The sequence below is a fragment of the Pipistrellus kuhlii genome, unplaced genomic scaffold (genome assembly GCF_014108245.1).
Source record: "Pipistrellus kuhlii isolate mPipKuh1 unplaced genomic scaffold, mPipKuh1.p scaffold_m20_p_2, whole genome shotgun sequence".
Lineage (NCBI taxonomy): Eukaryota > Metazoa > Chordata > Mammalia > Chiroptera > Vespertilionidae > Pipistrellus > Pipistrellus kuhlii.
The window spans coordinates 109,842,073-109,857,827 of record NW_023425515.1 but is presented as its reverse complement, the minus strand read 5'-3'; the positions used below and the strand labels follow the sequence as shown (position 1 = coordinate 109,857,827).

Genomic DNA, 15,755 nt, shown 5'->3' with positions numbered 1-15,755 from the left:
AAGCAATCAGGCAGGCTAGCACTTGGGAGTCAACAGTCCTGGATTGTGGAAGGGATGTCCTAAATGGGCAGTCAAGACATCCCTCAAAGGGTCCCAGATTGGAGAGGGTGCAGGCTGGGCTGAGGGACACAAACCGCCCCCCCTCACCCCCGCCTCTCCCCGCCAGTGGAATTTCATCTACCGTGCCTCTAGTGTATATATAAGAGGTAAGTTAGAGGACTAAGACTGGGGGACAACTTGTGCCAACCGAGAGTTGGCTAAACTCCATCTCAGGTATCTGAAGTATACTAGGTGTACCAGTTAATAATGTGTATTTTGTAATCAAAGAAAACACGTTAATTTCAAGAGAAACATCAAAAGTGCTTTATTCAAAGTAATATCCATTGCTAGCTACACATTTTCCCACCTTTCAGGTAATTTGTGGATACCATCTCAATAGAACTTTTCTTGTTTTGAGGCAAACCATCCAGAGACCCAATTTTCCACTTCTTCATGCGTTTTGAAGTGCTGCTCAGAAAGTGTATGTGCCATCGATCTGAACAAGTGGTAATCTGAAGGAGCAAGGTCTGGTGAATACAGTGGGTGTGTTAATACTTCCCAGGCAAGATATTTTAATGTGTCTTTAACTGGCTTTGAAGTGTGTGATGGTGCATCATCATGAAGCAAAATTACTTTGTCGTGTCTTAAGTGTGGTTCAAATCGTTTATTTATTGTTGGTAGTGATCAATACTAATGGTTTCACATAGTTTTAGAAGATCAGAATACACCACACCTTCCTGATCTCACCAAACACAAAGCATTGTCTTCTTTCTTAAGGGATTTGGCCTTACAGTCGATGTTGATGGTTGACCTGGATCAACCCATGATTTTGTGCATTTGGGATTCTCAAAATAAATCCACTTTTCATCAACAATCACAATTCGATGCAAAAAAGACTTTCTTTCCTGCCATTGAAGCAACATTTTACTGATGACTTTTCAGTTTTCCACTTGTCTTTCATTCAGTTGATGTGGCACCCATTTTCCTTCCTTTAAAATCTTTCCCATTGCTTGTAAATGATCGGAAATTATTTGCTGAGCAACATTTAATCTTTCTGCAAGTTGTTTTTGAGTTTGACCTGCATCTTCATTCAACAATGCTTATAATTGTTGGTCTTCAAACTTTTTCAGTTGACCTGGACATTCTTTGTCTTTCACATCAAAATCATAACTTTTAAAGTGTTTAAACCAGCATTCACAAGTATCTTGAGATGGAGCATATTCACCATAAGCTTCCTAAAATATTCAGCAACACTTTTCTTCAAAATAAAATAATGAATTATAACTTTCCACAAATGCTTTTTATTGGCACAAAATTAGACATTTTTTAAGTGTAAAAAATACCTATGATGTTGATACCTTCAGCAAATTTGACATATGACGTTTTGAAGCTTGTTGTCAATACAACAAAATAGCATACATATCACATCACATATATATATCAACATATATGTAACTTCATCTATTGTTAAAAAAAAAATCCGCATTATTAACTGGTACACCTAGTAGGACAATAGAGGATTTCTTACGTATTATACAGAAATGTACAGAAAAAAAGGTAAGCAAAAGTGGGCAGTCAGACCCCTACCTCCCAGACCAGAGGCTTGGAACAAGACAAGCAGCAAGTACCAAATCTAGGTTGAGTCAAAAAACAGGATAAATGAAGCTTCGACTCAAAGAGACCTGGCAGAAGGATAAAAAGTCAACTTGGAGGTATCAGACTTGGACATCTAGATGAGCAAATTCAGCAGGGAGAGAGGAGTTGAAGGATGAAGATGCCCTAAAAAACAGGAAGTGTTCTAAGAGGGCTTTGGCCTAGCCCATGGGCAGGAAGGAGTTATGAAGCAGACAGGCCCCCAATCCAATAGGGAACCTACAAATGCTCCCATGACTGACTCCAAGGAACAGCACAATTGCTCTTTTAAGAAGAGAATCAGACTTGAGATAGAAACATCTAGTACACTTTCTCTTGAACATTCAGCAATAAGCTGACTTTAGATAAAAAATAAATATCTTTTAAGTTGAATAGTTAAAGAGAATTACTGAAACAGATTTAAAAAAAAAAAAAAATTTGAGCCCAGCTGGGTATGGCTCAGTGGTTGAGCATCAACCTATGAACCAGGAGGTCACAGTTTGATTCCTGGTCAGGACACACGTCCCATATGAGGGCTGGATTCCCAGTGGGGGGGGTGCAGGAGCAGCCAATTAATAATTCTCTCTCAGGTTGGTAATGACATCGCCAAAGCAACTGGTGATTGGAAGGGTCTGAGGATTACAGTGAAATTGACCATTCAGAACAGACAAGCCCAGATTGAAGTGGTGCCTTCTGCTTCTGCCCTGATCATCAAAGCCCTCAAAGAACCTCCAAGAGACAGAAAGAAGCAAAAAAACATTAAGCACAGTGGAAATAACACATTCGATGAGATTGTCAGTATTGCCCAACAGATGTGGCACCAATCTCTAGCTAGAGAACTCTCTGGAACCATTAAAGAGATCCTGGGGACTGCCCAGTCTGTGGGGTGCAATGTTGATGGTCGCCACCCTCATGACATCATAGATGATATCAACAGTGGTGCAGTGGAATGTTCGGCTAGTTAAAGACCAAAAAGGAAAAGGACTCAAATAAAGATCATTTTGACAAGCAAAAAAAAAAAATAAATAATAATAATAATAATAATAATAATTATCTCTCATCATTGATGTTTCTATCTCTCCCTTCCTCTCTGAAAGCAATAAATATATATACTTTTAAAATGCCTGATTACTCAAGTATTCTCATTTATATATCACCAATATCAGTTAATATTTCCCTTATCTACATCATTATGGAAGATAACACCAAAAGTCCCTGTTCTTAAACCAGGGTACAGATATATAGCAGGAGGTGAAGGGCTGTACGAAGACACTAACTCATGGCTCATCTTCCTAAAGCATCAACCTGATCCCAAAAAATTTATGGAGAAGAGTTAGCTGGTTAAGTACTTTTAAAACATTTAATAGCAAACGAAAAAATATTCACAAAGGCATTGGATAACATGAGAATTCGAAAGCAAGCCACACTTACAATCCCCTTTCCCATCTCTATTTCCTAATTAGGACACTTGCTCTCTTTCTTCTGCTGGTAAAAACACTTAGGTGGAAACTTTGGAAAGCAATATCATAAAAATAAATTTAATTTTACCACATACCAAAACTTTTTAAAAACGATTTTTGAGAGCTCTTTCCAACATGATCTTTTCTTTTTGTAAACATGCTCCTCGGATGCTCTATGAGGCTCAGGAGTCCCTGTAATCCATAACCCAGAGGTACAATTACCAGATCCCCTCTACAGCTCATCTCAAAAGCAAAGTTATTGTCTACTCACCTGCCTTTAGCAACTACCTTTCCTTTACCAAATATCTGTTTCTAACACACTAAGGAAGCCAGTTAAAGCCAAGCATATCATGCCTATATAATAAAGGTAAACAGTCTTCAAGAGAGACTCAGAATCCTTCAAAGTGTACAGAACAAGGCCTTTTCTTTTTTTGGTCTTTGTTCTCACGTATTCTAAACAACTGAGGCTTCCAGATTGGTTACATGCTAACATAAGAAATGCTAGTGTATCCAACTCTGTCATGCCCTGAAATCCTAAACAGTAAAATACTGATGAAAAATTGGTACATTTTAACCAAAGATATTCATTATGGATTTCATCAACAAATGCTAGGGAACTACCAACCTCTTGAAAACTTCACATGGCTGAGCCCATTATAAATGGAAATAAGACAAAAATAAAGACATTTCCTAAAAATATTGTGGCTAACTTCTCCAACTAGAGAATACAACTGTTAGACATCCACCCATGCTTTTTACCAATAGCTAAACATAAATACTGTTACCAAAATTTTAAATACTCTTTCTAGGAACAGTTTTCTCCAAACTATTTGTATTAAATTTAGAAATAATTTACTCCCAAGACATCATATAGGGTTTTGTTAAACACTAGAGCTAAGTACACAGTTCTCACATATATGGTATAATTCTAAATGCTATAGCTCCAGTCATTATAATTGTATCTCAGCTAAAAGTCAGGATTATTGACTGCTCACCACATTCATGTCCTCAGATAAGCACTGTGATAAACCAAAAAATAGACATGCGGCCAACCATACCAGAAGAAAACATGATATTATTTAATACCTACAGAAAGTAATGCATAAGCAGTGCACATTAATAGTACAAAACAAAAAGTAAATTAATCACATAAAATTTGAAGGGGAGGATTCCTGCTAGCAGCGAACTCAAATAAGGTCCTGAATAAGGATTGATACTGAGGCTGACAAGTAGTGGGGGGATCCACCACTTACTAGAAAAATAGCAATGCAAAGGGCTGCATAGATGTGGACAAAGTAATCCAGTGGCTTCACTAGCTCTGACCAACTGAAGATGTGCTTATACAAGGTATGGCAAAAGTAGGCTTACTGTTGTTCATATTGAAAATAATAAAATATTTAATAAATAATAACCCTATATAATAAAAGCCTAATATGCAAATTGTTCAACAGAGAGTTCCACTAGGAGTTCAACTACTCACTATGATGTGCACTGACCACCAGAGGGCAGCGTGAAACATGGCAGGCGTCAGTAACCGCACTGGCAGTGGAGGCACTGCCAGCCCCATGGATTCCAACAAGAGTGGGCCCACAGCAGGGTGGTAGAGTAAGTGAGCAGGCGGCGCCAGGCCAAGGTAGGCAGGAGCGGGAGCCTGATCACACACACACCCCCAATAACCCTGCAGACTGTGACCAGGGGGCGGCCGACACCCAGCTCCCAGGCACTGAGGGAGCTGGGCAGGAGACCTGGCCCCAATCAATCGTCCTGCAGAAGGCCACCAGCGGCCGGCAGGACCCGATCGCCCTATAGGGGCGGCCCCCAGGCTGGGACAGGGAACTAGGAGTGGGTGGAGCCTGGGAAGAGCGAGGGGAGGGGGGAAGAGGGGGCGGAGACCTCTCTCTGGTTCCTGGGGGCGGGGTGATGGGGACAGAAGTGCGGTGAGAATGCAGGGTGTCTGTCCAGCTCGCTCTCACTCCCCTGCTACCCTGCCCCGGGATGCCAGGGCTCACACGCCAGGGAAGCCCCCGCACGCAGGTGCCCTGCACCACCCCACACCCACACGGCCTCTCACAGGTGAGCCAGGCAGCAGCCGCTGGGACTGCAGGGGCCAGTCAGGCTCCCCACGGGTTTAAGAGCCGGTCTGTGAGGCTGGCCAGGAGAGAGTGTGCTGCCCACTCAGCTTCCATGTGGTGTCGCTGGACAGCCTAGAGGCCCACACTGCGCCCTGGCCCTCAGTGTCTCGCCAGGCTTATCACAACTCCATGTGAGGACTCAGGCGCCATGACTCAGGCAGAGGGGGGCAAGGCATATGGGGGCCGGGGCCCAGGTGCTGCCCAGGGCCCAGAGGTCAGCTAGGGTCTGCCCTTCCACGCCAGATGCTCGGTGCTTCAATAGTCAGCCAGGGACCACACCATGCACAAATTTCATGCCCCCAACCTCTAGTATAAGATAAACTGTGTTTGGCATACTCACAATCCTGTATACCAAAATAGGCAGAACAAAGATGTTGAACATTTTGCCTCAGAAGCATTAGATTTTTAACTATTATATCCATTTCCATAAACAGTTTCCTTGAAATCTAGTTTATACTTTATTTTCATTTTCAACATCTTTAGGTAAATCTCAAGTGTTGGTTCAAACCTTCAATCCCTATGTTCATGGTACAACAGATTCCAAATCAATAAGGTTGCTATGGATTCAAGGGGGTACTCTCACTACAAAATAACTAGATATTCAATAGAATATAATTCTTAATACTTTAGTGGGCTTCAAAAAGCGAGGAAAATATCCAAGTGCCCCAGTAACTCCCCCAACAAAACCATAAAAGCAGACAAACACCAAAGACAAAGAAAGCAACCCACAGATTGGGATTGGGGTGCATGGGATAGAATATTTAGAAATAAAAATATATTTGTTGAAATTAAAAATTCAATGGGTGAGCTAAACAGAAGATTAGACATAGCTCATTAGATACAGGATGCAAACAAAACAAAAACAAAGAAATAGAAATGAGAAGGCAAGAAACAGAGGATAGAATAAGAAGATCTAATAAAAAACAACTTGGAATTTCCAAAATTCCGTAAAAGAGCAACAATATGTGATAAAATGGCCAATAATTTTTCAGCACTAATCAGGCACAAATCCATTAAAGAAACAGGATATACCAAACTCATTAATAAAATCACAATGCCCACACCTGAAATCTGTGTGATCATATTAATGTCACATTTAGCTTAAAAAGAAGGCGAAGGGAATACAATGTCCACAAATGTAAAACTTGAGAACACTAAAGCCAAAGTGAGAAACTCAAAAGCAACCAGAGAAAGAAGACAGATCTCTGGCAAATTAAACTGGCAATAACCTCCTCAAGAATACTGGGAAAGTCAGAAGACAATTGAATAATATCTTCAAAATGCTATAAGAAATAACCAATTGACTGGTTTTATTTGGAATCAATTCTATTTTTCAAAAACAAGGGCAAAAAATATTTCCAGATGATAAAACAAAAACAAAAAAACTAGCTACTTTTCCAGCCATAGCCATCATTAAAGAAATCTCTAAAAGGATATACTCGAGAAAGGAGGAAAAAAATCATCACAGCACAAAGTTCTGTAATATGACTAATGCTCAAACAAACTGGTAAAGATATAGGTAAAGCTAAACAAATACTGTCTGTATGGAATAATAATATTCTATATCATGAGGTGTTTTTTATTCATGAGCAATACATTGGAAGATAATAGCATATACTACTAAGTTTATGGCGGATCAGAGTTAAAGGATTTTAAGGTCCTTTTATTGCTAGAAGTGGAGCTAAAATAATAATTAACTTTAGACATTATATATGTACAACTTCAAGAATAGCCGCTTAAAGACTGGAAATAGCATACAACTTCCAAACCAAAATCAGTGAGGTTTTAATATAGTTTTACTGTAGGATCTGGCTGGAGCAGAGTTGAGTTTGGGGGGGGAAAAAAAGTCAAGGTCCAACTCAGAGGTGTCACGAACAATTCCAATTCTAATAATTCTTTGGGGACACAGATTTTTTTTGAAAAACTGATAGTCTTCTCCCCCAGAAAAAAAAATGCTCACGTGTACTTGTACAAATTTTCAAAGAAACACAAAAGACCTTTCCCAGACTTCCCAGAGAAAAAGAATCCCCAAGGCCTTGGCTAGCTTAGAAAGCTGAAGAGAGTTAATGGGAAACAGTAAAGTTAGAAGTTCTCCCTATCCTAGAGTTAAAACCTCATATGAAATGTAAAAAGAACAGCACAGGGCATAATGTTTCAGAAAGGAGGAACCTGAAAGTAAGGAATCAAAAATGGAATCATTCCTATAATTCAGGCTTTCATTAAAATGTAATTCAACAGTTACATAACTATTGCAATATCTGGATTGTGTTAAATAATGGCTAGAAATAAATTCCTAGTTTTAAAGATTGTAAACACCAATCTTATAATCTGGTGGACAAGTATGCCATACACAATGAAGACAGAAAACAGAAATTTCAACATTAACTACCTAGTGTTTTATTTCATTGATTTGTTTAGAAAGAGGAAGGGAGAGAGAAAGAAACATCCATGTAAGAGAAAAACATCACTGGTTGCCTCCCGCACACACCCCGGCTAGGGAATCAAACCCGCAACCTGGGTATGTGCCCTGTCGGGAATCGAACGCACCATTTTCTGGTATTACAAGATTACGCTCTAACCGAACCATAGCAGGCAAGGCTACCTAGAGTTTTTAATACTCCCTTCCTTGAATGACTCAATTAATAACCTACAATGTTTAAAGGACCTACAAAAAGTATTAGTCTGGTGCACGTAAAGCACCTCTTCTGCAAAGACAGATCCTAATACCTCCCAACCTCAATTTGTAGCCTGTGTTAGAAATACAGACCACTGCAATCCACAGGCTCTTAAATCTACCTGCATTCCAGAAAGAAGCTTATGGAACGCACATAGATTCCCGTCTCAACCCAAACACTGAAAACTAAGAATACTAGGGAAGCCAGAAAACATTTGAATAATATCTTCAAAATGCTCTAAGACCCAAAGAATCTGTATTTTAAAAGTACCCCAGATGACACTACAAACACACACTATATAACACTATTCCTCCTTATTCACTAAAATGTAACTCATATTGGCTTTGTGCACCATTGATATTCAAAACTGTAAATCAAAATGTTGCAAATAAAGAATTTCCTATATACCATGGAAATATATTCAGTGATTAAAATTATTATAGAGCATAAGGAAAAATTCAGTGATTCTTAGATATCACAGCAAGAACAGAAAAAGCTTATTCTAGAATACAAGAATTAAAAGCAAATTCAAAGGAAAAGCACAGGAGATGTGTTTAGGCCAGTAGTCGGCAAACTGCGGCCTGAGAGCCACATGCAGCTGTTTGGCCCGAGTGTGGCTCTGCCACAAAATACGGTATGCGGGCGCGCACGTACAATGCTATTGAAATTTCATGGCCCGCCGAAACCGGTTTGGCTCAATGGGTAGAACGTCGGCTTGGGGACCGAAAGGTCCCGGATTCGATTCCGGTCAAGGGCATGTACCTTGGTTGCGGGCATATCCCCAGTAGGAGATGTGCAAGAGGCAGCTGATCGATGACTCTCTCTCATCGATGTTTCTAACTCTCTATCTCTCTCCCTTCCTCTCTGCACAAAATCAATAAAATATATATTAAAAAAAAAATTTCATGGCCCATGCACAGAAGTAAAAAAAAAATTTCAGTCATAGTACTGTTGATTATTTGGCTCTTGTAATACCAGAGAGGTGCTTTGACTATTGAGTTTGCCGACCACTAGTTTAGGCAGATGAATAAATATTCTCAATAGTTCACATTTAAGATAGTGTGTTAATTTTCCTTCTTTATATATATACTGGAGGCTCGACACACAAAACTCATGCAAGAGTAGGCCTTTCTTCCCCCAACTACCAGCACCAGCTTCCCTCAGGTACCCGGGACCCAAGCTTCCCTCGAAGCCCCAGCTTCATCAGGAAGGACGGAAGGACATCTGGTCTAATTAGCATATTACACTCATTATTATAGATACATATCGATATATATCAGATAGGAAGGGAATGGGAGAGAGAAAAATCAATGAGAGAACCGTTGATCGGCTGCTTCCTGCATGGCCTCCACTGGGGACTGAGCCTGCAACCTAGGCATGCCTTTCTATTAGAAATCAAACTGTGACTGCCTAGTTCATAGGGCAACACTCAACCACTGAGCCACACGCTGGGCTAAGATAGTGTGCTAATTTTCAAAATACATACACATTTGACTTTACTGCCCCTCAATCAATTTCAGAAGTCAAATAACTCTCTTCCTTTTCTAATTTTGGCAATCTCAATCTTTTAAGAACTAGCTTACATTACACAAAACAGATGGTTTATCTTAACCAACATCATAGGTCTCCTGATGTCTGTGACTTCCATTTGAACTACACGTGCAGATTTTATTTATAATTGTGCTTTTGGTCAATGTATTAAAAAAAAGAGCAATCTTATTCCAAACGTAGGAGGTTCAAAAGACTTCTCTTTGCCCCAAATCCTGATTATGTTTCCATACTAATCATCTTTAAGACAATTTTTAAATAAGGCAGGTATAATTTCATTCTTAAAAGCTTACTTTCATTTTTGGTTGAATAAAACATTCATGAGTTGGATAAATATTTTCTCAAAAGGCTAAGACTAGATCACTGAGATCGTCCTGAAATTTAAGTTAGCTATTATAGTATTTCTCAAGGGAAATCCCACAACCACTGAGAAAAAGGAATTAAGATACACAATAAAGAGAATGTCTCTTCATGTTATAAAGGGTCAATTCCTTATTTGGTCCACATATTGAAGGAAAGAGTGGAACTCAGAACTTCTGGCTCTACACCTAGGGCTGGGATTAGAAAGTCTTTATATACTCCACACTTCACCCTCCATATGTCCCAAACCTGATCTCCGGAACAGATCGTCTAAAACAGAAGTCAGACTAAGACATGGAGGCCAAATCTAGTCCATTGGCAATTTTTGTAGAATCCATGAACTTATGTTTTTTACATTTTTAAATTATTTTTAAAAAAAGAATATTTTATGCCATGTAAAAATTACATGAAATTCGAATTTTACTGTCCATTAAGTTTTATTGGAACACAGTGCTCATCCATTTAGTTATTGTTTCTAGTTACTGAGCTTAGTAGTTAAAACAAAGACTTCCTGGCCTGCAAGATTTAAAACATTAACTATCGGGCCCTTTACATAAAGTTTATGGACCCCTGAACTAAAGGATGCTTGTCTTTTTGTGAAAGCTACTTAAGTTCTTAACCTGAGTCAGTCAAAACTCTACTTTCCCCAATTCTAGCTGCTGGTAATACAGGGTGTAAATTTACTGTATCTTTCAACTAACAGTAGATCTTCCAATTTTGGAAGGCTAATGGCTGATGTTCCACCCTATCTTGTCTAAATCCTGATCCCTTATTTTTTATTCACAAAGCATAATTACAATTACCATTAAATTAAAATAACCTTTACTAAGGATCTATTACCATATACCAGGCACCATTCTAAGTGTTGGAGATCTCACTTCTTTTTAGGTGAGAAAACAACAGCTTAGCAACCAGGTAACTAATTTGTCCAAGTTCACATAGCTACTGCAGATCTCTGCTCTTACCATATACCACATTACCTCAAAAAAGCAAGACTGAACTTCCTCTTTTGTCTCAATATATTCTTCTAGAATGCTGGAGTCTGAGGCCAAACGTGAAAATTCTACTTCAATTTAGGCAAAATTGGACAAAACTAGGCAACTAATGTCCCATGACTGGATACTAACTAAAGTACCTTGTGCTCTCCCCAGCCTTGTCAGCTTGTCAGCCTGTAGTGTTTGTTTACAACTGCCTATCAGTTCTGCCTCACAAATAATACTGCCTTGATTTAAAAATATACAATCATATCTTTAGAAAACAAAAACCAGGCCTCAGAGATGCATGTTAGATCAGTTAAAATAATAACCATCACTTACTGAGTATTTTCTATGGGAATTGTAGGGCATGCTTTACATGTTTTTTTCATTTAAACTTCACAGCTTTGGGAGATAAACATGGATTCCAATTTTACAGATGAGGAAACTAAACTTTAAAGGTTAATTTATCCAAGGTGACAGGGTTGGGATTCAGTAACTATGTTCTGACTCCAAATCCAGGCTCTCAACCACTATGCTGAACTTTCAAATATCAACTTTCAATCATAATATGGTCAGTGTTGCCTACAAGTAAAGAAAACTTACAAAGTGTACCATGAAAAGCTACTGCCCACCATATTATGACTTCAATTATTCTCCTGTAACTTTCTCAAAACTAAGACAAAAAACAGAATCAAAAATTCAATTGTATAGGTGTATCATTCCTTTGCAATGCACTTATTTCTTCCACAATAGATTTTTTTTTGAAGGTATAACCCATTCTCATACCCTTGTTCCTATGAAACCTTTGTGACAGACATTCAATAAACATGCTGAATGAACAAAAACTGTTCAAATATTTCTTATAAATGAATTCTGCCAGTAAAGTAGTGAGTAGAAGACATACAGAAGCAGCAAAGAAAAAAATTAAAAGCAATTCCTTATACACTAGTGATAAATGTAGTTTTCAGGATCGTTTTTATACACGTGAGATACAACTTATGTATAAGGTGCCACCTTATGGAATGAACTAAGTGTGCATTTATAATCACAAAATGAAGAGTGAATACTCAAGGCTAAACTATTAAAGAATAATCTAATGGAGAAACCAAAACCCCTCACATCCTCATACTGTGTACTTTCCCAACTGTATGTCTTAACCTGGAAGATCTTCTGCATCTTAGCCTCTAATTCTAGAATTTCCCCATACACACCACTTTCTTTCCTGGAAGGGAAGCTTGAGAATAAGGAGTGTTTTTTCCCTTTACATACCCACATGATCCAAGATAGTATCTTGAATACAGTAGGGCATTGCTACTGTATAAAGTGGTTGAACAGAATGGAACATTTTCAGGTGCCAGCTAAGGTACACTGACCATATACAATTTAAGGGGAGGCAACAACCTCACCATTAATTCTACAGAAGGCAGCCTCCGCCTAAAACTTTTGCAGACACTTGCTTTTAAAAAAAAAACAAAAAAAGTTGTTAGAAGGCTATCACTGTTGGCAACAGAGCTCCATTCTGTGGCATTATATGCCCACAAGAGAAGACACCTCAGAGGGCTCATCTGGTACTTATATGAAGGGTTGGTTCACAAGAGCCAAGGAGCTCTACTTGTTATAGACGCTTACTTAGGTCCCTACACATTCAGGTCCCTAAACACATCATCGTAAAGGTGAATACAGAGTTCCATAAGTTTTAAGTCTCTAGTGAACATATATTTACAAATACATATTTAACTGAAGACATTTATCCAGAAGAACTGAAAGTCTTCTAAGCTCCTGTACTCCCAGGAAGTCTACTTTGAAATACGTCAAGAAGTTACATCGAGGTATACAAAGTATGTCTAAAAGATCCAAACTGATAACTCCAAAACTTGTCGTTGAAGCTGACAAAACTGCCCTAAAACTAAGAGTTCTGAGTGTGCCCTTTCTTACTTTCAACGCTGCGACGCCAATGAATGATGGTATATCAGCGTTAAATTTAAATTTCCTGACTCCGGCCACAATGCTAACCTAATTAAAGCATGTGGTCAACGTTTGGCATTTTCGGTGCGATATTTTGCATCGCTCTGACTAGCAGCAGAGTTGAAAGACAGTTGCGCTCTTCCTCGTGCCCCCCAAAGCCAGAGGCAAAAGCCCTCACACCGAAACGCCTTATTAAATGGACAGGAACAGCACCCCCGCGCCCCTCTCAGACCCCGCCGGGCGGCGAGCGGGGCTTCACGCCAACCGCCCTCGCCGAGAACTTTGGGCTCCGTCTGAGCGAGTCACTCGCGCGAGCGCCACTTCCCCGCGGCCGGGACCCCCCACCCCCAGGAGCCTGACAACTCCCGGGAGCCCCTCCACGCCCGACGCGTGGCCCCGGCTCCCCTCGCACCCATTTCCCGTCCGGCCAACTGCTGCCGGGGGAGGGGGCGGGCGGCGCGGGGGGCGCCGGGTGCAGAGCCGGCCGTCGGGGTGGACTCGGCCGGGCAGGGGCGGCGCGGGGCGGCGGGCGAGGGCGGCCCGAGGGTCCGGGAGGGGGAGGGGAGATACCTCGTACAGCTCCTCGGAAGCCATGGTGGGCAGTGGAGTTGCGGGCAGGCGGGAGGGGCAGGGTTGGGGCGAGGCGCCGCCGCCTGGCGGCCGACACTTTGTTTCAGTTGGGTCCCTGCGTGGCCTGCGCTTCCTGCTCCGCTCGGCGCCGGGGCCCCGCAGGCGCCTCTCGCACTCGCGGCCGGAGCGGGCCGGCGCCGCGGCGGGGTGTGCGCAGGAGCAGCTGCGCAACGCGCCCTCGCGCCCCGCGCTCACTCCCCGGCGGGCCGGCTGGGGCTCGGGCTCATCGCGCCCGCCGCGGGGCCGGGCCGGGCTGGGGCAGGCGCAGCGGCGGTGCGCGGCTCCGTGGCTCCCCCTCTCCGGTGTAGTGCAAAAATCTTCCTACTTGCAACCAAAAAAAAAAAAAAAAAAAAAAAAAAAAAAACCTGCCCCGGCTACTGGGCATGCTCAGTGCGGTAGCGGGGCTGGCGGAGCCCCACTCCCGCGCTCCGGGTTTTCAGACCGCCCTCGCGGGAGAGGCGGGGAGGCCGGCGGGGCGGGGCGCCTGAGGGGAGCGGTGGGCTCCCTCCCGGCTGAGGTGGGCGGGTGGGCCGGAGGGGGGGTGGGGGGGGAGCAGCCGGCAGGAAGGGGCGGGGATGTGGGCGGGGCCGCGGCGAGGCGTGGGCGGGGCCGCCGGTCGGTGGGCGGGGCTCCAGTTCGCCCAAGTCCCCTCGCGGAGGTCGGACCCGGCCGGACGCCGCCCACCAGGCCGCCTCGACGTGGGTGCCGAGTGCCAGGCCCCGGGCCCACTGGGCCAGGCATCTGCGGCCCGAAGTTGAACCGGGGGCCTGGGGTCGAGGTGGCTGGCATCCGGAGCTCCGACGGCAGGGGCCGAGCGACAAATGCTGGACTCCCCTCCTGGGAGGCGCAGAGCTCCTGCCGGCGTGCGCCCACCACAGCTCCCGTCGGGGCCAGGCCGGTCCGCGGTTGACAGGCCGCGTGGCCAGGTGAGCCCCCCCCCCCACCCGAGCACGTGTCCGCCTCCCTCGCGGCAGCCGCCAAGACGCGGAGCTCGGAGCACGTGCCCGCCGAAGTGCCCTGCACACTTCGGGCGCGCTCGCCCGGCCGCCGGCCGGAGGTGGGCGCCCGGCCCCGGCGAGGCGAGGGCGGTGCGAGGGCGCGGCCGCATCAGCGCTGCCCGCAGTTTCCCCCCCTCCGGCCTCCCAGTTCCTCTTGGACCTCCCACCATCTCCCAAGAGGAGAGGTCGGGATCTGGACTCCAGGGAGGTCTGGGTTCTACAGGATGGAAACTGTAGGTGGTGGTTCTCTTTGGGGAAACGGTGTGTACAACTAGCTACAGGACAGGCTCTCTCGGCCAGAACAGCCATGAGCCGTCCCTTCTGCTTCCCACGGGAAAGGGGCAAACGGGGGGCGGCCTGCGAGGCTGTCCCCAGGGCACACCTGCCGGGAAACTGGACGTTTCCCCATCCGGGCGGGTGAGGAAGGGACTTGCCGGCCCGACTCTTCCGAACAGCAACTCCACAGCTTCCGGCTGAAGCAACGGAACTTCGCGGGGCAGCTCAGAGACAGTTCACACTCTCCCACCGCCCTACACCTGGAAACCACCATCATCAAATCCTACATTCTCCCAACACACCCAGTTCATAACCGACCTCCTAGTCACCAGGCTCCTCCACCAGTTTTCTTCCTAAAACCTCATTCGGTAGTGCCCCAAAATACAGTTGAACTACAAGGCTTTTCACAGACCCCGCTTGGTATCTGCCCTCCTCATGCCCAGGAACGATCGCAACACTTATTTAGTCACTTCAAGTCGAATCACCATTTTCTTCATGCCGGTGCCTCTACCTGCAATTCCCTTAGCCACCTTAAACTCCAGCTCCAACATCACCAAAAATAAAAAAAATAAAAATCTTTGACTTCCAGGGCAAAAAGAGTTACTCCCTCTCCAGCAGCTCCTGAACACTCAGGCTGCTTCCCTGCAGCACTTACCTCTGTGTTTTAGCTCTTGTCCACTCCTCTCCCACGTTCATTTCAAGACTATGACCTCACAGATCCCATCTTCACAGTTGACTCTCCAGCCCTGGCATCGTTCTCTACATACAAAATATGTTCTTGTTCAATAAATTGGAATTTCAGTGCTCTAAATAAAGCCCGGTGCGCACACATCCACTTCCCATTATCAAATGCTTTTACAACAGAATCACAAAGTCCCCACCACTTTTGCCAAGGCTCTTTCAAATTCTGCCTCTTTTCCTGTTAGCCCAGCCAATTACCTCTCCCTCCTCCAAAACATTAGCGCCTCTATCCTCTGACTTAATTTCATTATTTGCTGCATTTGGTAATTGTCTCTAGAGTCTAGACACACAAATTCATGAACATAAGTTGTAAGCTCCTTGA

General features: G+C 43.5%; 1 protein-coding gene across 3 annotated transcripts in view; it reads right to left on the bottom strand.

Moving 5' to 3' along the window:
• CDYL (chromodomain Y like) overlaps positions 1–13,752 on the bottom strand; it is a 199,744-nt gene extending 185,992 nt beyond the window's left edge. For 2 of the 3 annotated variants that reach the window (XM_036446275.2, XM_036446276.2), the window contains exon 1: positions 13,359–13,752. In XM_036446275.2, the coding sequence (XP_036302168.1) occupies positions 13,359–13,382 (24 nt within the window). In that variant the 5' untranslated portion in view covers positions 13,383–13,752. The remainder of the gene's footprint in view (positions 1–13,358) is intronic. The other variant, XM_036446277.2, reaches the window with a different exon arrangement.
• Between the last annotated feature and the right edge of the window lie 2,003 nt (positions 13,753–15,755).